The following is a 22,022-nucleotide window of genomic DNA, read 5'->3' as shown; positions in this document are numbered from 1 at the left end:
TCATGTTTTGTTTAAATAACAAAGATTGGAATCAGCTTCCAACATTATTCTCTAGGAAAATATACCCCAATCAATGATCTATGCTAGACATGAATTATATGCGTGTAAAATGAAGAGTTTTATGAAGGCTAAAACTTTAAAAACTACACGACACTCGAGAACTCGCGATTGGGAGGTTCTGGGATTTTGACTGTCCCTTCGAGCATCAACAGTACTTTCTTCATCGATGGGCGCAAAGATGGGTCCTCTTGAATGCACCAAAGCCCTATTTTAATCATTCGGTCCAATTTCCTCTTATCTACATCCTTTTCATACACTAGCTTCGATACTTCATCTGCTTCGTAACAGTCATAGACCCATTCTTCAAGAATAGCTTCTTCAACAGGAAGGCTACTGTCCACGCTCCTTCGACAACATAAGATCTCAAAAAGAACGATCCCATAACTATAGACATCCACTTTAGCTGTTATCGGTAGTTTCTTGTGCCATTCAGGCGCAACATAACCCTTTGTTCCTCTTATCAAGGTGAATGTTTTAGTTTGGTCATGTTCGAGTAGTTTTGCCAATCCAAAATCAGAAATCTTGGCGCATCCATACTCGTTCATTAGGATATTTTGAGGCTTGATGTCACAGTGAATGATCACTGTTTCACACTCTTCGTGTAGGTAGAGGATTCCACGGGCAATGTCAACTGCCATTCTGATTCTTTGTTCCCAACACGGCTTGCTTTCTTTGGTTTCGAATAATATATCTGCAAGGGAACCTTTGGTCATGTACTCGAAAACCAAGAGTCGTTCGGGACCTTCACAGCAATAACCAAGCAGCTTGGCTAGGTTTCGATGATGGGTTCTCCCAATCACTTTCATTTCTGTTTGAAACTCTCTTTCACCTTCTTGTGCCAACTCTTCCTTCAACTTCTTCACGGCCACCAGTTTATTCGAGCTCTCTATGATACCTTTGTAAACAATCCCGAATGATCCTCTTCCCAATTCTTCTCTAAAACCATCTGTGGTTCCTTCTAACTCAGCATACGTAAAAGCCCGAGGCCCAACATCATTGAACAATTGGACATTTACATTTTCAGAAATCTTTCTGTAGGTCCAAACTTTAGCTCTATACACGACCACTCCAGAAAGTAGCAAAATCAGTACGGCAAAAGAGATAAGGGAAATCCCGGTGACTAAGATCTCCATTGGCCGCTCTTTCTTGATGTGGATCGACGGAATATTAGTTGGATCCGATCCATTTGTGACATAAGATGCATATACCTTAATCAATCCAACATTCGACTCACTATCTTTTACTTCCATGTATCTTAAAGGGAGCTTCTGCAACCTGCATACTCGTCCAGTGAACAGCGCCACCTCGCATATGCAGTCATTTAAGCAAACAAATGAACACTCTTCTTGGGTTGATGCTTCGGGGATCGCATAAGCCGCATCTTCCCAATTAGCATTATTTAAGGTCGTCATTTGGAACGAGTTAACAGCATCTGGATCTTTGCAGCTTTCCATGGTACTGTAATTTCTCTGACAACCCAATCTCCATGACTCCGGATTGACAAATTCGAACCCCGGTGAACATTTGCATCGGGCAACATCGTCCATGACGAAACAATACCCATTTACTCCACAAAGTCCCCTTCCTGCACATTTGTTCGTCGAAGATGCCCATATGACTGATGTATTCTTGCTCGTGTTACTTAGATCATGATAATATAGTCGAAAGATACCATCCACATCAATTTTCATCCAATAGATTGCCTTTTCGGATCTAGGACCTCCTCCTTGTGTTAGATTCCTGATGAAAACAGCTGAATCTTGCAACAAGTACAAAAACCCATCGGAATCAAGATTTAGTGTGACGTCAGGTCCCGTTCCAGGCGTGCCGGACTCCCAGTAAGAACTTGCGGTTGTATCGTCAGTCCCTACATTGGGGAATTGCACGAGATGCCCATCGATTTGCATCGTGAGCTTAAAGATCCCAATGGATTGGTCTGTCTCCGAGACACTTGAAAACAGCCTTTGAACCGGTACAAGCTTCTGTCCAGCCAAAAGGGTATCAGTCGGGTGGTCGAAGCTTTGCCACGCTACCGTTATCCCGTCGGAACTGTAGAGCACAAAGTTCCCGTTGTCTTGCATGGAAGCCCGAGAAGCACCGACAATAGTACTACCGGTGATATCAATTGGTTGGCCTGCTACTTGTTCCACGATGAGGCTTCCATCAGTTGTGAAAGTCAAAGTAGCATTATTCGAGAGTGGAAGAATGTCGCGTCTGGCCGTCCAAACCACCGGCCTTTCTGGAATTCCGGCAATATATATACCGACGGCGTAGCCTGCTGTTTGTGGATAGAAACCGAAGGCGTATAGTCTCGATGGCGAAAGCCATGAGGTGGTGGCACCTGTAGGCGTTAAAGAAAGACCTCCTGTTATATTGGATTGGGCTTTTGCTATATCGAAGATAAAGGAAATTGCGACAATATAGGTGGCCATGGAAATCGCCATTTGCGATAATAGGTTACAAGCAACGTTGCTTTCCTTAACGTTTTTTATAGGATAATTAAGGAACAAGGGATGCATCCATTTAGTCAATTAGTCAAGTCGTCTCTTCTATGACTTGTTCTTGATATAATATGAATTCAAGAAAAATTTACGAGTATTTTAATTAAAATGCAATTAATTATTTAGAATAATATATTCTATAAGATAAGAATATTAAAATTACAATTCATCAAATAATATTAACTTAGCTGACGATTTTTATTATTGTTAAGTACTAAGGGACTGTTTACCTAAATACTTACCCAATAAGTGTTTAGCATTAAAAGTCAACACTATAATTTATTTTATCGAGTAAGATTGTAGTGTATCAAAACGTATCTTATGCAACAATTTACCTGGTAAGCGTTTATCCGGGTAAGAGTCGTTATCCTCACTTATCGGGTAAGACTCTCTATTTTTATCATCGTTCTTACCGGATAAGATTCTTGCCTCTTGACATGTTCATCCGGTAAAGAAAATTGTCCAGTAAATACTTACCAGGTAAGCGTTTAAATATATTTTTTTATTAAAATATTTTGTTTATAAGATTAAAAAGAAAAAAAATCACTGGGTCAACTCGGAGTATGGAAGCCAAGCGGATAGTCGTACTTGTTGACTTTGGCCTACACATATTCATGTTTCTATAGCTTGTTTCAAAATGAAAGTGTGTTTTTTTTAAACAATTTTTAGAATATAAATGATTTAATATTTAATATTTAATATTTAAAATAAAAGAATAGTTTATTTTAGTTCCATAAATTTTATTATTCTGTAATTAATTTAAATATTTGTTGTAGAAAGTCATTGCCGTTTTAATTGGTCTAAATGTTACACTATCATTTTGCATTTGAATTTTTCCAAGTGATATAAAACATAGTTTAAATTCAAGACCCAATGTCAAATATCCAATTTTTAAAGTATGGTTTTCAAGGTCGTTTTAATGAATTCAAATGACTCGTTAAAATGTTGACTCAACGTAATTGATGGTGTGTAAAAAGCATGTCGGTGGGAAACGGACTAAACATGACGGGACCCACAATCAGTTAATTGGACTCTTGACTCTTTATTTTTGTTTTCCGATGTGAAAACTTTTATTTGTTACCGATTATTTTAATAATGTAAGAAAATTTTAATTTCTAGATACTTTTTTACAACTGTTAATTTCAATAGCAGCTTTATATTTTCTTATTGAATTTAATTAATAATGAAATAAATGTAGCTTCAATTCGTCTTGCATCATACGGCACGAAGCTAGTCATTTTCAAGACTAAATCAACTTATATTTATTACACACAATTAATTTATCGTAATATTATTCCAACAAATAAAGTAATATAGTATTATTTTTAATATTGTCATTATACGGTAAGATTTAGAGAGATTTTAGATCGAATTTCGTCTTAACCCTATATTTGCTAGATATAGAATATATGTGTGTAAAATGGAGAGTTTTATGAAAGCTAAAACGTTAAAAACTACAAGACGCTTGGGAACGAAAAGATGGGCTGTCAAGAGATGGGTCCTCTTGAATGCACCGAACCCCTATTCTGATCATTCGGTCCAGTTTTCTCTTGTCTACATCAGTATCATCCACTAGTTTCAATACTTCATCTGCTTCGTAACAACCATAGACCCATTCTTCAAGAATAGCTTCTTCAACAAGAAGGCTAATGTCCGCGCTCCTTCGACAACATAAAATCTCAAAAAGAACGATCCCAAAACTGTAGACATCCACTTTAGCTATTCTTGGTAGTTTCTTGTGCCATTCAGGTGCAACATAACCCCTTGTTCCTCTTATCAGGGTGAACGTTTTAGTTTGGTCATGTTTGAGTAGTTTTGCCAATCCAAAGTCAGAAATATGCGTAAAAGCACATGAAAGATTATAGAAAAATTACTATTTCGTGGATTTAAAGATGAAGATAAAGTTCTATAAATCCTCATCCTACAACCATCGTAGTGTTTGGTTAATTTGTTTAATTGGAAATATGGACAAAAGTTTGATTTTCGATTTAGATCGAATTGGTTGATGACTATGATCCAACCTGCTATGCGAGCCGACTACTCCCAGTACGACCACCTGCTTTGCTTTTATCTTTTTTAAAATGTTCACTTTTACTTTATCTTTCTTCACTTTTGCTTTTTATAACTTGCCATCATGTAACATCTACGAGGCAACTTTGCTTTTGAAGTCTACTGAAAGTCTACCGGTAAACGTTCAGCAATCATCGATCGCCTACCTCCAAACACCCACACACACACCTGCACCGAAACACCACCCTAGGAGAGAAGATGGTCGACGTTGTGATCGATTTCCTGTTGGAGAACCTGAAGGAGATACTGAGTTGTAGCCATGATTTTGTTCTTGAAGGGAAAGATGCAATCAAGTCTCTTTACGACGATCTCAAATCCATCACCACCTTCCTTAAGGATCCACAGATCCTTACAGTTGATCTGCAAGTTATGGTGGAACGCTTCCAACAAATGGCTTACGCCATGTTAGATCTGATGGACTCTTCTGCAATCATTGCCATCAACAAGAAAAAAGAAAACCGACCCATGCCACACTCATCCTTGCCCAGAAAGAAGAAACATGATGTTCTTCGAGTTTTCAATCCTTCTGATTCAAAATTACTGGTGGATTTCAAAAAAGAAGTCAGTTCCATCAAGAAAGCATTGATGGACGACATTGATAACACCAAGTTGGATAATCTTCGATTAGGTTCAGGAACAACAACACCATATGCATCTGGATATCAGATTGGTGGTACTGGTTCTAGTGTATATGATAAAGATATTTTTGTGGGATTTGAGCAACAAGAGGCTACTGTAAAAGATCGATTGGTTGGAGTGCTGAAGAAGCGACAGATCATATCGATCGTGGGTATGGGAGGAATTGGGAAGACGACTTTAGCCAAGAGACTATACGATGACTCGTATATCACCTATCATTTCCATGTCCGAGGGTGGACTTGTGTATCTCAGAACTACCAAAAGAAGGATCTGTTGCTTAGCATTTTGGAAAGTGTTGTGGATAATGAAGACCAACTGCATGGTGCATGCGAAAATAAGCTGGCGGAGAAACTGTATAAATGCTTATACGGAAGGAGATATCTGATCGTTGTCGATGATATTTGGGACGTAAAAGCATGGGAGGACTTGATAAGATGTTTCCCAGATGACAACAATGGAAGTCGAATCATGATTACTACTCGGCTAGAGAAGGTGGCTATGGAGATCGCTAAACCTGAAGTTCCTCCTCACTTCATGTCCTTCCTATCACAAGATGAGAGCTGGGACTTGTTGCAGAAAAGGGTATTTAAGAGAAGGGATGAATGCCCTCTAGAACTGGTGGATCTTGGACAACAGATCGCTGCAAAATGCCACGGCTTGGCACTGGCGATTGTGATCGTTGGTGGGATTCTTGAGAAGATAGAAAGGAAGAAAGAACGGTGGACGGAAGTTTCTGAGCGTTTGAGCTCATATATTACTACAGACGATGCCGAGCAGCAGTTGATGGCCATTCTTGGACAAAGTTACGATCACTTGCCTAGTCATTTGAAACCATGTTTTGTGTATTTTGGAGCATTTCCAGAAGACTATGAGATCGTGGTTTGGAGGTTGATATTATTGTGGATTGCTGAAGGGTTTGTGGTTGAAACGGGAGATAGAAGCTTAACGTACGTAGCTGAGGAGTATTTGAAGGATCTTGTAGGAAGAAGTCTAGTCGTTGTCTCAAAGAGAAGCTCGAGAAAGGGAGTTAAATCATGCCGAATGCATGATATGTTACGTGCTTTCTGCTTAGAAAAGGCTAAAGAAATGAAGTTCGAATTCAGGCAACAGATCGACTGGTACGGACGTGTTGCTTCCCCAGCAACTCCACCAATCTTAGAAGGACCACCTCTGTGCTTTCATTCCCATGGTTATCATGATGGTGAACCTTGCTTTCCTCATCTCCGTTCTACGTTATCATCTCCAATATCGTACATCTACAAGCTTCTAAGGGTGCTGAATTTGTGGGCTGTCTATTTGGACACTTTCCCAGAAGAAATCTTCAAGCTATTCCATTTGAGGTTCTTGGAAATTCGTGTTCGTCACCTTGATAGTTTACCATCAGAAATATCGAATCTTTGGAACCTAGAAGTGCTTATTATCAATAAAGAGAACTGGGGAAGAGTTTGTATTCCTCGTAGCTTTTGGAGCTTGGTGAAACTAAGGCATCTGTCTATTTCAGAAGAAATAGAATTTGAACCACCTAGTGCCAGCCATGGCTATCCGCCATTGTTGGAGTCATTGCAATGCATTTCTGCATTACCAGCTTCTAAGTCTAGAATGGACATAAAACCGTTCTTTAAAAGAACCCCGAATCTTAAAAGAGTGGTCTTCTATCGAGGTCCACGAGAAACGAAACAAATCATCCTTCCTTCTCTAGCTAACCTCATTCAACTTGATTCATTTAAGCTGATTGACAACAGTTATGGACAGCCACACCTCATCATACCGCGGACTTCTTCATTCCCACAAAATCTGAAAAAGATTGCATTGTCAGGCGGTCAAGCGGAGTGGAAGGAAATGTCCAAGCTCGGAAAGTTACCGAATCTTGAGATCTTGAAACTAAGGCGGAACAGCTTCTCAGGGCCATTATGGGAAACGAACGATGGGGAGTTCTCTAGACTCAAATATCTAAAACTTTCGTTTATGGATCTTGAACGTTGGATTTGCTCCACATCTATTCACTTTCCTAACCTTCAGCAACTTCTAATAGAAAGATGTCAGGCTTTACTAGAAATACCATCTTCACTCGGAGATGTAGCCACTCTAGAGACAATCGAGGTGTCTTGGTCAAGCCATTCTGTATCAGACTCGGCCTTGAAGATTCAAAAAGAGCAGCAAAACGATGGAAACGATGGGCTCAAAGTCCTTGTCTCCAATCGAATTGGGGAGGACGATGGGACTGGAATACTGAAATCCTTCTTAGAGGACGAGAGGTTTTCAATTTTCACGTCCTCATGTCCAACTCCTTGAAGAAAAGAAAACGCCGATCAAGTGTTGTAAAAATGTCTAAATGTCCAAACACACTGCTTTATAGAACTTACTTTTATATGATCAAACAATTGTTCGTCCTACGTAAATATGTTACAATAAGTTGATAGACCGAGAGGATGCTTTTGGACTTCCTAACAAATTTTTTAGAACAATTTTGAAATAAAACGTGCTATTAGTCTTTTATACAAGATATTTGAAAGTGTCTTATAAAAACAAATGTCCTATAAAAAGATGTCTATAAGACACCTCTCAAAAGTATCCTAAAGTACACTTTATTTCAAAAACGTCTTAAAAAGCTTGTAAGGATGCCCAAATATGTTCCAACATCCTATTGTAACACTTGTATATAGAACGCACAATTGTTTAGTTCCATAAACTTAAGTTCTATGAAGTTGTCTCTATTAGGACATTTAGGGGTTGTAGGATTGGTTTTCCATTAAAGCTGTCTATGTGAATTAATCTGTCTACATAGATTGTGAAGGTTTTTGTTTCGGAGGGTTTTTTCATAGATGAAAGATCATCTGTTTTTTTAATTGGGATGGAGCAGTTCAGAAAAAACTTGGCTTTCTGCATAGAACTCCCCCCCAAAAGCTTACTGAACACTAAGTCACTACCAAACAGTCATCTATAGCTAACCAAATAAGTTGTGAGTCCCATTAAACTCATTAAGTTGCTAACAAGCAGTCCCTTCGACATTTGTGGCATCCTATAAAACCAACTTTGTTGTAGTGAAATATAAGAACTAATGCCATTTCCATCATCGTCAATCAAACAAAAGCGGTCGAAGACCGATAAACCATAAACATTAAGACGGGGGGCATCTAAAACCAAAAGCATTTACATGAACGCATACCAGCATCTTTTATTAAGCTTGAGAAAATTTGAAGTCACTGCATCTTATAGTATACAGACAATATTACAGAAGAATGAGGCAAAACCAATCTTCATAACCTCACTGTACAACAAGGATACCCGATTTGAGCACAAGCATAAACACGAAAAATATACTAGAAACTGTCGGAAAGACTTACAGGGTGGTTAAAGTTTGAGAGTAAGATCAGGTGTCGTAGATGAATCTCTATTAGAATCAGCAGATACGCCATCAATCTGCCTAAAGCTACCAGGCCAAAACATTTCTGCTTCATCATCCTCCACAAACATCGGTAACCCACAATACCTCTGATCAAACCTCGTTCCACCTCTAACCGCATCAAAATTAGGGATTTCTCGAGCCACAACGTGTTGATGCAATGAGCCATGAGCTTTGATACCCAAAGACCGAAATGTGGACCCGTGAAGCGGCAAGGATGCCAGGCTGGCGTACCTATTAGACAACAGTCCCACCCTCATGGCTCTCTTCACCAGCATTTTCTCTCTTTTGTGTGCGTTTTGGTGGCCTCCCAATGCCTGTGAACTGTAGAATTTGCGTCTGCAGTATTTACAAGAAAAGACACGGGGTATGGCTGGTCCCAAGACCGTAGTCGGGGACCCTGATTCCAGACCAACCGGCTCAGGAATCATAGCGTTAAAACCAAGGGTCAAGTCAAGAAGATTGGATTTCAGTGGTCGTGTTGACTCAAGATGTATGTGATTTGTGGTGGCACAGTCCTTGGATTGGCTGGTTGCCGCTTGGTTTCTGATTTCAGACCCGTCTTCGACTAGAAACGTGTCATTTGTTGGTTCCATGTTTCACTAACGTTTTTTTAAATCAACGACCACAAGAAATCATGGCCATTGTTTTAGTCTTTTCGCCTGCAAAAGTAAGGTGAAAATTGGAATGTTAAACTTCATTTCCTAGGGGCCGGCGTTGAAATAGAGCATTTTTAAATATGTAATCTGGTAAGTCGCGATCAAAAGAATTTTAAACCAGATCCCACCAAGTAATGAGGAAATCTACATTTGAGTGACAAATACTCAGGATTTGGTAGCAGAGATTAATCAATTAGGTAGCTAGAGATCTTCTCTGCATATACGAAAGAGACAAAGGAACTCTCTTTAACACTAAAATGGAGCAACAACACCTACTTGATGCTCTTAAGTATAAAACCCGTAAAGAATATGGATGAAATTGATCAAGGATGTGAGTTCATTCAAAATGTAACGACTAAAACCGTTAAGATTGTACTAGAACCCGTTTGGATTTCCATCCAAAGTGACATTCGAGAAAGTAAATATCTCATTTTAGCAATCTTGAAACTAACTGAAACCATGATTTGGAAATAGATTTCGACCTTTATGGTCACACACGTCTCTCTGAAGTCGAAAGTTGATGTTACTACAAGAATAACAATACTAGAATGAATATTCCATTGGATTTGGAAAACGACATATTCGTGAGAAAAATAACAAATTCTAAGTATCTAACTCGGTTATTTGAACATAAAGAGCACATAGTATGTGGTACACTACCACAATTGCAACGACACATTAATTACTGAAGTAAATATAATGAATTTTCTTGTTATCCTTCTAGAAAGTGCCAAAATTGCAAGACTACTAGCTTAGCAAACCTTGAGGGGTTAGGTCACTAGCAACAAGACTTGAGCCTTATGGGCTCCTCCTCAAAGGTCACTCGTTTGAGTCCGTTAACGCCACTTGGGATTTTTCTGGCTGTTCTCCATGGGATTAGTCTAGGTACGCACAAGCAAGACGGTCCGAGCTCCCAGAGTTGACAAAAAAATGCAAAGATATGTGCATTGCTTAAAGTTTCTAGCCTAATAAATGTCAAATTTGAAACACCAAGATTGACCTACTGAATCCACAATCCCACATACCTACTCATCTTATGCATACCCAATTCATATTCATTAGAGCAAGAGGTATCCCTAAATTATAGAACATGGTAGTAGATTTATCAGAACTGAATGCATAAGAAATTTCTCAAATAGAAATCAATCAACTCAAACTCAAACTCAAACCAAAACTGCTAAAGAACATTCCCAACAACTCTCTTATGTTTTTGCATCTTTAATCTCTTACACTGAGAATTTACTTTGGGATTCATGTAATAATCGATTCACTAAAAACCCCAAATAACTGATTACTATAAGAACAGTCGCTACTGAAGGTAAGTATGTGGATTCAAACCTTCATTTGAATCATCAAAATCCTAAAACAGAAGCAACAAAAAAGTACCAAAATCTGGAAACCAGGAAAGAAATTGATAGAAACCCATGAAAATTCATCCGTAACTAATCATCAGAAAATTATACAAGAAACGATAACATCAAAACCAACTCCAGATTAAGTTACTACGATTGGAGAAGGAGAGGGATCGGATACCTTTGGTATAGGATGCCGTAAGAGTTGCAGTGGTTCAGTGGTGCCTTCCTTAAGTGATGATTCTACTCGAAAATGAATTTGGATTCGAAACTGATTGTGGGTAGTTTTAGTTTTTGCCAAAATGGGGGAGAAGATGAAAAGCAGCAGATTATAAAATTGAGAATATAAGGGATAAGATCATACTGGTAAGAGAGAGAGAGAGAGAGAGAGAGAGAGAGAGAGAGAAGGGTGGGTCGTCAGCAGTCATCAACTCCCTAACTGCACATTCTTGTTTGTTTTCAAACGAATGAGTAAAAACAAACGTCCAAATGATTCATGTTTTTTCTTGTTTTCCATTATTTAAAGAACGTACCTTTTTTTGTTATGAAATGTTCTTGATTTTAAATAATGACACAAACCCAAAACTCATTAAAGAAAGAATCTTTTTTTATGAGATCGATTCTTGAACGTAGATGTTAATGACCATGAAACCACTTTCAATATTGACTTGTCAACTGTTTAAACATCACGTTGTTCAGGTAGCACCATGTGACGGACGTTCATAGACGTGTATGACTCGGAAAACCCATTTGTCCTCTACGTGTTTCAAACCAACGTATGTCCACCCAAGAGTTGTCTTTCGTGGTTGCTTAATCAGTCGTTTTTTGTTAACTGTGAATATTCGGATCAACGTGCACGTACTTTGACTGATCCCATATAACCCTAAAGGTTAATAGTCATGTGTTGCCAACACCTAGGACTTTGATACCTTAATCTTTGCAACATCTCATTCCTTTTTTGTTAGAGCTAAACGCTCTTTTGTTAAGAAAATTTAAACAATGTTAAAAAAATATAACAATATGACTCAACTGATCAAAAATCATAAACCTACGCCCAAAATATCATGTTTATAGCTTTATCAAGCAGATATCATCAATTAATGTTTACCACTTAAAAAATAAAATGCATGGTTATAAATAAGACCTATAAAAATTGATAAAACCCCCTTTTTTTTCATTAACTTGGATATCCAACCTGCTGTGTGAGCCGACTAATCTCAGGACGACCACTTACTTTGCAGATAAACCGGAGTCACCACATTTAAACCTCTGTGGCCATAAAGAGATTTTTATTCCTCCTTAGATTTGATAAAATATGCTTTAAATTATTTTTATCAAAATAATGTTATGGTATAATATTATTTAATTGTTTTTGGTATTAAATATAAAATAATATATAATTTTATTTTTGTATTAGAAATGGATGGAAAATGATACCATTTGTATGTAGAAAACGAGGTTAATGATTAGAGATGGTACGGCAGGGCAGCCCAATGAACTGCAACCACCCAACTTTGATTCCACATTTTCCCACTTGTCACGTAAATAAAGAGACAGGGTCTGGGCCTGGGCCTGGGCCACAACCCACTTAGTACATGTGGAGACCCACACCAAATTTTCACTTCCCTCCCTTCAACAACTTCATTATTACTACTCAGTCCCTGTTGTTGGGAAAACTATGGACCCAAAAGAGGCCGAAACGGTATATATTATTAGTTTAGCTCTTTTGAAAATTATGGAGTTATATTTATATGTAAAATAAAAATAAAACAGACAAATCTGATAAATTTCATTCAAAAATAAGATCTGAAAAGATAATATATATAAGTTTTATCTGAAACAGAAACATTGTGAATGTTATATTTGAATATAGAAAATGTGTCCCATAAGTAACATAATTACATGTTTGTTTTGTTAGATAGGACATAATGGACCCATCAGTCTCTTATTTTGGGTAATGGAGACATGTTGATACATGTGGAAATTTCGTATCAGCTTTTTGAAAAAGTATTCAAGTCAATTATAATTGTATCAATATAAATAAATAAAAAAGGTGTGTGTCTGTAAGCATAAAAAACGATATTTTTGCAAATTAAGATAGACACGTGGAGTAAATGTTTTGTGAAGCCCATAAGAGGAGACGTTCCGGAGAAAGATAGCGGGTTGATTTACGGAAATCTAATTAGCAGTCCATTGTATCTCGCTCCTCTACATCAGGGACGGACCCAGAAAATTTTCCATACGGTGGCACCATATAATTAATATAATATAATATACATCTAAAAATAATTACAAAAAATATGGTTTTTATGGTACCGATAAACAACTCCTAAACTTGTACCCGATGCGTTTTCATCTTTTGAAAACGGTCAATATATACCCAAAAATAATTACAAAAAGTATGTTGAGAAACAACTCCTAAATTTGTCATCGGCGTGTCTTCATCTTTTGGAAACGATCGATGACATCTTCGGTTTTAACATTACTAAAGGCTTCATTTTCTATGGCGCAAATGAGGACATAATTCAAAAAATCATCACCAATTCAATTACGTAAATCTGTCTTAAGCTTCATCGCCGAAAAACATCTTTCAACCGTAGCAGTTGCAACAGGCAAACCAGTGTCAGTTTCAATAACCGGTAGACTAAAGGATGAGAAAGATGCTTTCTTGTTGCCACCATTAATCTGGTGAGGTCGGCAATACCGTTTAAGTTGACAAATCTGACATCATTATAAACAGAATGATAGTAGATATCAAGTTCATGCTCAAGAATTATCCTTTCCTTGTCTTCAAAATCTCGGGAATACATATGACTCAACTTCAATAGGCTTGATTTGATTCGTCTACATAAGTAAAATACAAGGTCATGGCTTCGATGACTTGTGGAGGCTCATATTTTAAAAAGTAATGACTAATTTTGCCATTAATTTTGCGGCCCTACTCAACTATTTTGTGACGAAAAATCAACTTTACGATTTGCATCCATTTTTTTTTTCATTGATAAATCAACTTTACAATTTGCATCGAATCCTTTTTTTCATTGAACGAAAGAAGCATATTCAAATTGATTTACATTTCGTAGCTTAAACCTTTCTATTCGAGGCCGGTTTGGACTTGAAGAGTTGTTCACCAAGTTGTCACATTTTTCTCTATGTCGAAGATGGTCTTGCAAAATAATTACTCTATGTGAGGTCATATTAAATTACTAAGGATAGAACGGTAAAATCACTTGTTTATAACTGATCCTCAAATTAGTTAGCAGGGCCGGCCATGGGCATGGGCGACATGGGCCTTCGCCCAGGGCTTCATCAACCCAAGGGGCATCATCCTAGCCCAAGCCCGCTATAGTATAGTCCTTGTCCAAATCCAGTCTCCAGACTCTCCAGTCCATCCTCGTCTTCCTCTTCCCTAATCGACTAATCTCCAGTCCGTTCTCATCTTCCTCTTCCCTCCCGGCTCCCGCTCCGATGCTCCGTCTTCCTCTTCCTTAATCGGCGCTCCCTCTCAGATACTTCAAAACTTCGCTTGGGCCTTGGAACTTTAAAATATTTATGGTTGTCTTTTGCCAAGGAATAGACTAATAGCATAAACCCCATTACACTGTTGTTGAAGAACATGATTTTAGAGAATAGAGAATTTGGAGAAAAAAAATGAATCGAGATATTAGATATGTGAAAGCATCTTAAAGATTTCTAGGTTTATAAAAAAAATTAAGCTTGTAATGTCTTGACAGATTTAAACCACAAAGGCTTAAATATTGGGAAATATTTGTCTTGATTTGGTCTTTTTTGTCTATTTTCTTGTATGTGTCTTCTTTTTCCGTTTCTTGTGTTGTAAAATTATACTATATACTACTAGGGATAAAAGGGTAAAATCACCCTGCTTGTTTGTAACTAATTCCCAGATATGTTATATTTTGTTAGTTAGTTCCAGAAGCTGTTAAATGTCAGTTAGCTTTAGTTGTTAGTTATCTTTAATTGTAAAGGATAAAGATATGATCATAGTTCTACTCCATGACGGATAATTTTCTCCAATCAATAATAGCGGAACAAGAATTAAACCATCATCGGAGTGATGGAAAAAAAATATGGATGTAGACAATTATCTGTTTCTGAAGCCGAATGAGACTTTGAAACGATCCTCAAGAAAAAAGTGAAAGTAGTATAAATAGTAAAAAGAAGAAACATGATCAAACCATCTAGGTCATGCATGTAGCCAAATCGTGCGCACCCACTCCTGGTTTGACTATGTTTCTTGATAACAATGTGATTTGATTGGAGAATCACCTCTAATATGTATGTGTTTCTTGTGTTTTATTATTTTCATTTGAACTCAACCCTTGATTATAAACAAGTGATTTTAATCATTCTATCCTCTCTTTTTAATTAAGCTGGATATCCAACCCGCTATGCGAGCCGACTAATTCCAGGGCGGCCACCTGTTTTGTAGATAGCCCGGAGCCATCGCGTTTAAACCTCCGTGGCCACAAGGGGATTTTTATTTCTCTTTGGCTTTGAACCTAAAACCTCCTGGTACTTTTGACCTTTGAAGTCAAACTCAAACCAATCAGATACCATCTTTGTGGTTTTCATTCTATCCTTGGTGTAGTAAAAATAGGAATCATATGAGATTTTAAGGATTGTTTAGTAAATTGGAATTGAAGAATTAAAATCAAAGGAGTGACAATAGAGATACTCATAATTTCATTTATTGTTGTCAGTTAGCACTAGAACAACATGTTATTTATTTATATATATATAGGGTTGGGTTCACATGAGACCAAGGGTTTTTCGTGAGACCTGTAAAACCAATTTATATTCATTGATCAACTTTATAAGCTAATGGTCTAAAATTGTACGGTGACAATTTTGTAATTATTGAGAAGTGTCGTGGCAATTTTGTGATTATGAATGTTGAAATTGTAGATCTAATCCAAGGGTTGAGAATTGGTCTTACGGGTCTCACGAAAAAGCTTTTGTCTCATATGATCCCAAATCTATATATATAAAAGGTGTCTTCATTAACATGTACACTTCTAATCAAGGGACTATTAGGAAGTCGAAAGATCGTATGAGAATAAAAGTTATGGTGAGAAACGTGAAAAAAGATCTGAACCCTTGATTACTTTTAATCTCATGTCACCAATGAATTGCACTTTAGAAGAAAATTGATCAGAAGCACTTCATTAATGTTGACATTCATTCAAGATTGATCCAAATGTAAATATCTATTTCTTATATTTTTCATAATAACTTCTCTTCTCTCCGAAACCCAACCCGAAACTCATCAAGATATCAAATATGCACTTATTTATAATCTTTTTGAGATTTTGAGTTGTGATTTTTTATTTTTGAATTTTTTATAAATTGCTGTAAGACAATTGAAATTATATGGGATCTGAATTGAATCAGCTCGCTAGCTGGGATACCTTGTCAAAAGAGTAGCATCTAAACAAGGAGAGTCTTTCCAGACATTTGAGTGTCTTTTAAGGATTTCTCTGGCTTTGTCCCTTGGATATGAATGCCTACCATTTACTTGAAGAACCATCATTAGTTTCTCAATCGTTCCAACCCTCACCATCTCGTTAAGAACCCCATCAGTTGCAGAGAATTTGGATATCAATGAAATAATCATCAAGGCTCTTTCATCAACCTTGGGAGAAACCTTCCCAATCCTCTTTGTGATCATGGCTATTCCAGCTGCATGACCAAGAAGCTGAGCCCTCCCATCGGCTGAACAGCACAAGTGAAACAACACTGCCATAATCAACTCGGTGGTGGGCTTGTCGAGTGAGCCAAGTTCCAGCTCCACAAGCTCAAAAACAGCTCCGGCTTCAATCATCATCGAGCAGTTTCTTGGCCATGTACAAGTGCTAAGCATCACATGCAAACCCTCTTTGGTTCCTTGTTCGAGTTTCTTGTATTCTTGTTGTCGAAGAAGTAGAACGATCGTTTTGAAGAAATCCCGCTTCAGTCTCTCAAGAACATGCGACTTTGCGTTGTGTATGATGTTTTTTAGAGAAACTATCGCATGAAATTTCATTGTTGTGTCATCACAAGCACTGAAATCCAACACCCATGTTAAAGAATCTATGATTAGGTCATGTTCTTCATCAAGAATCGAACTAGTTTCATCTTGTGTAAATCCAACAAGATAAAGAACGTTGAGGGCTTCTTTTAGACCAACGATTGTGCCATTCTGATAACACGAAACTACAATACTCACCATGGCTTGAACAACAGCAACTTCTTTCAAGAAAACCCTATAATTTTGGTTCTCAGACGCAAGATTTTCTAACCTTTTTAGTGATTCTAATTGCATCTCCGGTAGCTTAAGATTCTTGATGAGGTTCATGGCAAATTCCTTGTGGAAAGACGGTTGGTTGGGTGGTGGAAGTTGATCTGAGACTGAGACACACCAAGCTTGGATGAGGCGGCGGAGGTTGTGATTGGGAGTGAAGTCGGAGCCGATGGGAAGCGGTTGATTGGTGACTGGACAAGTGTTGTTTTGGCCGTGGAACTGCCACCGTTGGATGCTATCTCTGTCGTAGGTGATGCCGGTGGCGACAGTCACCGGATCTTTCATGATTTGGAGAGAAATGGCACAGATGAAGTAGTGTGGGACTTCACGATCATCCATTTTTACAAGACAAGAAGTTAATTAAATCAAGAGAGACTGGTTGTTGGATGGTTATATATATATATATATATATATATATATATATATATATAGGAACCAAATGCTTTTCGTTCGTGAGACCTGTGAGACCAATTTTCAATTCTTAGATTAGATCTATAATCTGAACATTCATAATCACAAAATTGTTACGAGACTTCTCAATAATCACAAAATTGTCATCGTACAACTTTAAACCATTGGATCATTAGCTTATTAATTTAATCAATAAACATAAATTAGTCTTACGGATTTTACGAAAAACTCTTGGCCTCACATAAACCCAACCCTATATATATTATATACACGTAAATATATGTATGGAAGGATATTTGATGGTAAGAGATTGCGGCTGATTTGTGCGTGTAGGTCTCTACTTGTGTTGTCATTGGGTTCATAGACTTTGATCCAGAGGACCAGGTGCAATCGTCTGGATTACTCACTCAAAAATTGAATGAGGAAATCACAATTTTGGTCCCTCTGTTTTAGATTTTTTTCTCATTTTGGTTCCTAAAATTTATTAATTACACTAAAGGTTCTTACTTCGTATTTCACATATCAAAATGACCTTCAATTTAACACCGTTAATGAAGTGTCTATTAAGCTAGTTATGTGCCCTTACGCTAAGGAGCAATTTGGTATTTTTAATTCCATGTTTGTTTTCTTTTAAATAAATTAATATTATTTTGTGGCCAAAATATAAAACGGTTTATCTAAAAGTGTTGTAAAGACTGTTAATACACCAAAAAACGTCCTACAAACTTATTTCAACACCTTCAGATAGGATACTTTTATTTTCTTGGTTCTAAAAGTTAAGTTCTATAAAACAGTCTATTAAGACGCTTAAAAATTGGTGGCGTCCTATAAACCCGATTTTATTGTTTCACCAGATAAAAGGCAAGGGAAGGGGTAGGTTCACCTTTCACGAGAGAAAGGGGAAGGGAGTCGTTGGAGCCAATGGAGGTTCACCTTGTTGAAGACGGAGAAATTGATAGATGCTCTTTTTCCAATTAAATGATTATATATCGTTTCATAAAAGTGTTTTTTACCTTTTTAAAAAGAGATAAAGAGGTAAAAGAACGAATTTACACACGTGTCAGGGGTACGTGATCGACTAAACTGACACTTGGTTAACGGTACCAGTTGGATGGACGATTTATTATATGAAACATGAAATGAGGACCATTAATTTACATATTAAATTTTATGTACCAAAATTTAACAACAGTCAAAGCATAAGGACCAAGAATGTAATTTACTCAATTAAAATAAACAAATAAAAACAATTTTTTTATGTTATGTTTCTTACTCATATTTATTTCAAAATTGCAACTTTTGACCCTCAACCAAAATATTTGCATATTAAATTTTCATAAGAAACATATAATGAATCTATCAACATCTAATATACTTTTGCTAAGAAATGTCTACTTTTTCAACCATGCAAAATAAAAAATAAAAAGGCTGTAATTTTAAAGCTATGAAAGATAACGTTTAAAATTTAGATTCAGAAAAAGAGTATAATATTTTAAAAAAATCGTAATTATTTAAAAAAAATTGTTTATAAATACCTATTTGTGCATTATATTTATTTAAAAACATTATATATTTAATAGACAAGCAAAAAAATTATTACAATATGTATTAATAAAAAAAATCTAATATTAATTAGAATATATAGTTATTATATTATTTTAGTTAACTAAATGGTTTTTTCTACTGTTACACCATGTTCTAGAATTTGAAGGAAAGCAAATAAAATAAATAGAAGAAAAAGATATATAGGAAATAAAAATAATTTTTTTTATTTGTGTTATTAAAATAAAGGGTAATCGGAAAGAAAAATCCGTGTTTTTGAGTGGGATATAAAGAAAATGAAAAATGTTATTTTTTTTACAAATATACCCTTTATTTGGAAATGATTTTTTTAATTGTCGTAAGAAAAATTCTTTTTTTTACCTGGATCAAGGTGGAACAAATCTATACGTTTACTGATATATTTTCAAAATTAAATTTAATTCTCTTTTAAAACATTAAATATGTATCTCTTTTTTACATTTTATCGTTTTTAATTAATTAAATAAATAAATAAATAAAAATGAAGAAAATATGTTGTAAACAACTCATAAGAGGTGAACTGGTCACTAGCTATGTCTTACCAAATGTTGAACAACTGCTGTCTTGTCTTGTTTTATCATATCCTTTTCGGATACCTATCGTCCACAAGATTTATTTTCTTTCCATTTACTTTCATTCTTTTTTTTCTTTTCTTTTTTTTATTTCATTCGTAAAAGAACTCGAGAACACAGTCTTAATAATAAAAGGAGTAATAAAAAATTTAGCTTAATTATTATTTTTGAAGTATTTTTTTATTTAAACAAAAATGAGTCAATCAATTTGTAATAGCGTAAAAAAATAGGAATTAATGATGTAAGTGGAAGAGTATGATTTGTGTTGGCGGTCAAAGGAGAGTTGGATGGTCAAAGATGTTGAAAATTAGAGTTAATTGGGACGGAGACTTGGAAAATGGTTTTTCCACCTCCACCTCCACCCCCACAATTTTATTGTTTAAAATATTTATTTTATACAAAACGCGAAAATCAAATAATTTATAGTTTAATGATACATTTATTCAACATATCTCATTTATATATTTGATTCTTTATATTATATTATTAAATTTTATATTTTTATCGTTTAAAACATTTAGTTAATTTCTAGTCAACTTCTAGAATTCGACCATAGATTTAACATGTAGAATGGTCATCTTTATCTCTTGGAAAATGAATATGCATAAAAATAAACAATATATATATATATACATATATATATATATATATGGGGTTGGGTTCACGTAATACCAATTTATGTTTATTGATCAACTTTATAAGCTAATGATTTAATGGTCTAAGGTTGTACGGTGACAATTTTGTGATTATTGAAAAGTCTCGTGACAATTTTGTGATTATAAATGTTGAGATTGTAGATCTAATCCAAGGGTTGGAAATTGGTCTTACGGGTCTCACGAAAAACCATTGGTCTCACATGATCCTAAGTCTATATGTGTGTGTGTAAATTTAATCATCTGAGAATCCAATATATTGTGATAATTGTGATACTTTTTATTTTAAGGTATTGTTTTACATGATTTTTTTTTCATTTAAGGTTAACATTTTATGTATTGATGAATGTATATTTTTTTCATAATGTTTTTTGTTTCATGTGTATTTGGTTTACAATATGAAATTTTTCTACGTGTAACTTTTGTTTCACTAATAGACATATAAAGTTCATATTGTGAAACAAATATATGTTAATCGATATTTTAATCTTTCTCTTAGATGAAAGTCATATGAAATAGACAAAACCAGACCTAGAAATTTTTTTAAATAGTAGCACAATTTGACTATAAGGAACAAATATATAAATATTTTTCATAATCGTAGCCTCTTTTTTCTTTTTTTGATAGATTTGTGACCCAACTTTAATCTCCCTATCCCCTCAATCCCCTATGAAAGAACTCCATCAGCAAAACGCGCAACACACCATAGAGGCAGAAGCAACAATAACAACAACAATAAACACGGGCCTTCCTTCTCCGTTTTCCAAAGAACACCAACCGCCTTTCTCTGCCAAACTCTGCAACCCACAATCGGTTCCGGTTTTTGGCATGACCACTCACCTCTCGTCCATTTTTCCGGCATGGCCACTCAGAAACCTACTCGATATATTGACAATGTTTTGTTTGTATAGCTCGAGCCTAGGGTTTTATTTTCCGTCGGGAAATAAAGTTTTTAAACTTGGATACAAAAGATTGGAACCAAAGCATGCAGGAAACAAACAATGGAGTTTTCTTCTAGTTTTCTCTCTCATTTTATTTATTTGCTACAATCTTTCGGCAACCATTATCCAGTGACGAAGAAGAGGAGGGAGAGAGAGAGAGAGGATTTACAAATATCCATAATGCTCTTTATTTAATTTTTCGTTCAGAATTAACAACTTGTTGATTAATAATTATTATGATTTTATTATTTATATTGGATCTCACAAATTGTAAGGATCTTAAAAGAATACATATATGTATGTATGTGTGGGTTAATGAAAGAAAACCGTATAAGTTACAAAATAAAAATAAAAAGATTTTTATCAAAACCAATTAACATGAATATCTATACTATTTTATAAAGCATTTGGCTAAAACTCTTAAAAACTCTTAAACTCGTTCATCCCTATCCGATTTCATCTCATATCTGAATTCGTGTAACTAACTGCAGATAAACACAATCTAATACAGGATAAACATCTCATTTTAAATACAAAAAATCTAAAATATAATTAGGATAATCATTGAGTTCTATCAGAATACTTAATTATTATCTTTATAAAATGTTATATTATTAAACCAAAAATAAATTATTTCATTATTTATAGTATAAAGCATTTGACAAAAACTCTTAAAAACTACTTTTTATGCATAAAGTACTGTTTATTAATGCATATTACTTAAAACTCAAGATTACAAGTAATTATGCAAAAGTACAACTTATCAAAGCTCGATTTTTGAATTCGTATAACTAATTGCGGATAAATATAATCAAATAGAGGATGCGCATCTCATTTTAAGATATAAAAAATCTAAAATATAATTAGAATAATTATCGA

The 22,022-nt window shown here is 35.6% G+C and overlaps 4 protein-coding genes across 4 annotated transcripts; 1 reads left to right on the top strand and 3 right to left on the bottom strand.

Moving 5' to 3' along the window:
* Positions 1-143: 143 nt before the first annotated feature.
* LOC112501706 (G-type lectin S-receptor-like serine/threonine-protein kinase LECRK3) lies at positions 144-2,492 on the bottom strand. The gene is made up of 2 exons (XM_025105411.1): positions 1,295-2,492; positions 144-1,105 (listed from the first exon to the last, which is right to left on the bottom strand). The coding sequence occupies exons 1-2, from the start codon at positions 2,490-2,492 to the stop codon at positions 144-146; spliced, it is 2,160 nt and encodes a 719-aa protein (XP_024961179.1).
* A 1,616-nt stretch (positions 2,493-4,108) lies between these two features.
* Positions 4,109-7,562, top strand: LOC112501713 (putative late blight resistance protein homolog R1B-14). The gene is made up of 2 exons (XM_025105420.1): positions 4,109-4,607; positions 4,712-7,562. Exon 2 carries the CDS (start codon positions 4,830-4,832, stop codon positions 7,560-7,562), a length of 2,733 nt encoding a protein of 910 aa, XP_024961188.1. The 5' UTR covers positions 4,109-4,607; positions 4,712-4,829.
* A 906-nt stretch (positions 7,563-8,468) lies between these two features.
* LOC112501695 (zinc finger protein 4-like) lies at positions 8,469-11,106 on the bottom strand. Its single transcript, XM_025105396.1, has 2 exons — positions 10,866-11,106; positions 8,469-9,335 (listed from the first exon to the last, which is right to left on the bottom strand). The coding sequence occupies exon 2, from the start codon at positions 9,267-9,269 to the stop codon at positions 8,622-8,624; it is 648 nt and encodes a 215-aa protein (XP_024961164.1). The 5' UTR covers positions 9,270-9,335; positions 10,866-11,106; the 3' UTR covers positions 8,469-8,621.
* A 4,826-nt stretch (positions 11,107-15,932) lies between these two features.
* Positions 15,933-17,324, bottom strand: LOC112501704 (E3 ubiquitin-protein ligase PUB24-like). The gene has a single exon (XM_025105409.1). It carries the CDS (start codon positions 17,322-17,324, stop codon positions 16,101-16,103), a length of 1,224 nt encoding a protein of 407 aa, XP_024961177.1. The 3' UTR covers positions 15,933-16,100.
* Between the last annotated feature and the right edge of the window lie 4,698 nt (positions 17,325-22,022).

This window comes from Cynara cardunculus, unplaced genomic scaffold (assembly GCF_001531365.2).
Source record: "Cynara cardunculus var. scolymus isolate 2C unplaced genomic scaffold, CcrdV1 Un_Scaffold_483, whole genome shotgun sequence".
Taxonomy (NCBI): domain Eukaryota; kingdom Viridiplantae; phylum Streptophyta; class Magnoliopsida; order Asterales; family Asteraceae; genus Cynara; species Cynara cardunculus.
Note: the sequence above shows the minus strand (reverse complement) of the source record. Positions and strands in the feature narration are given on the sequence as shown.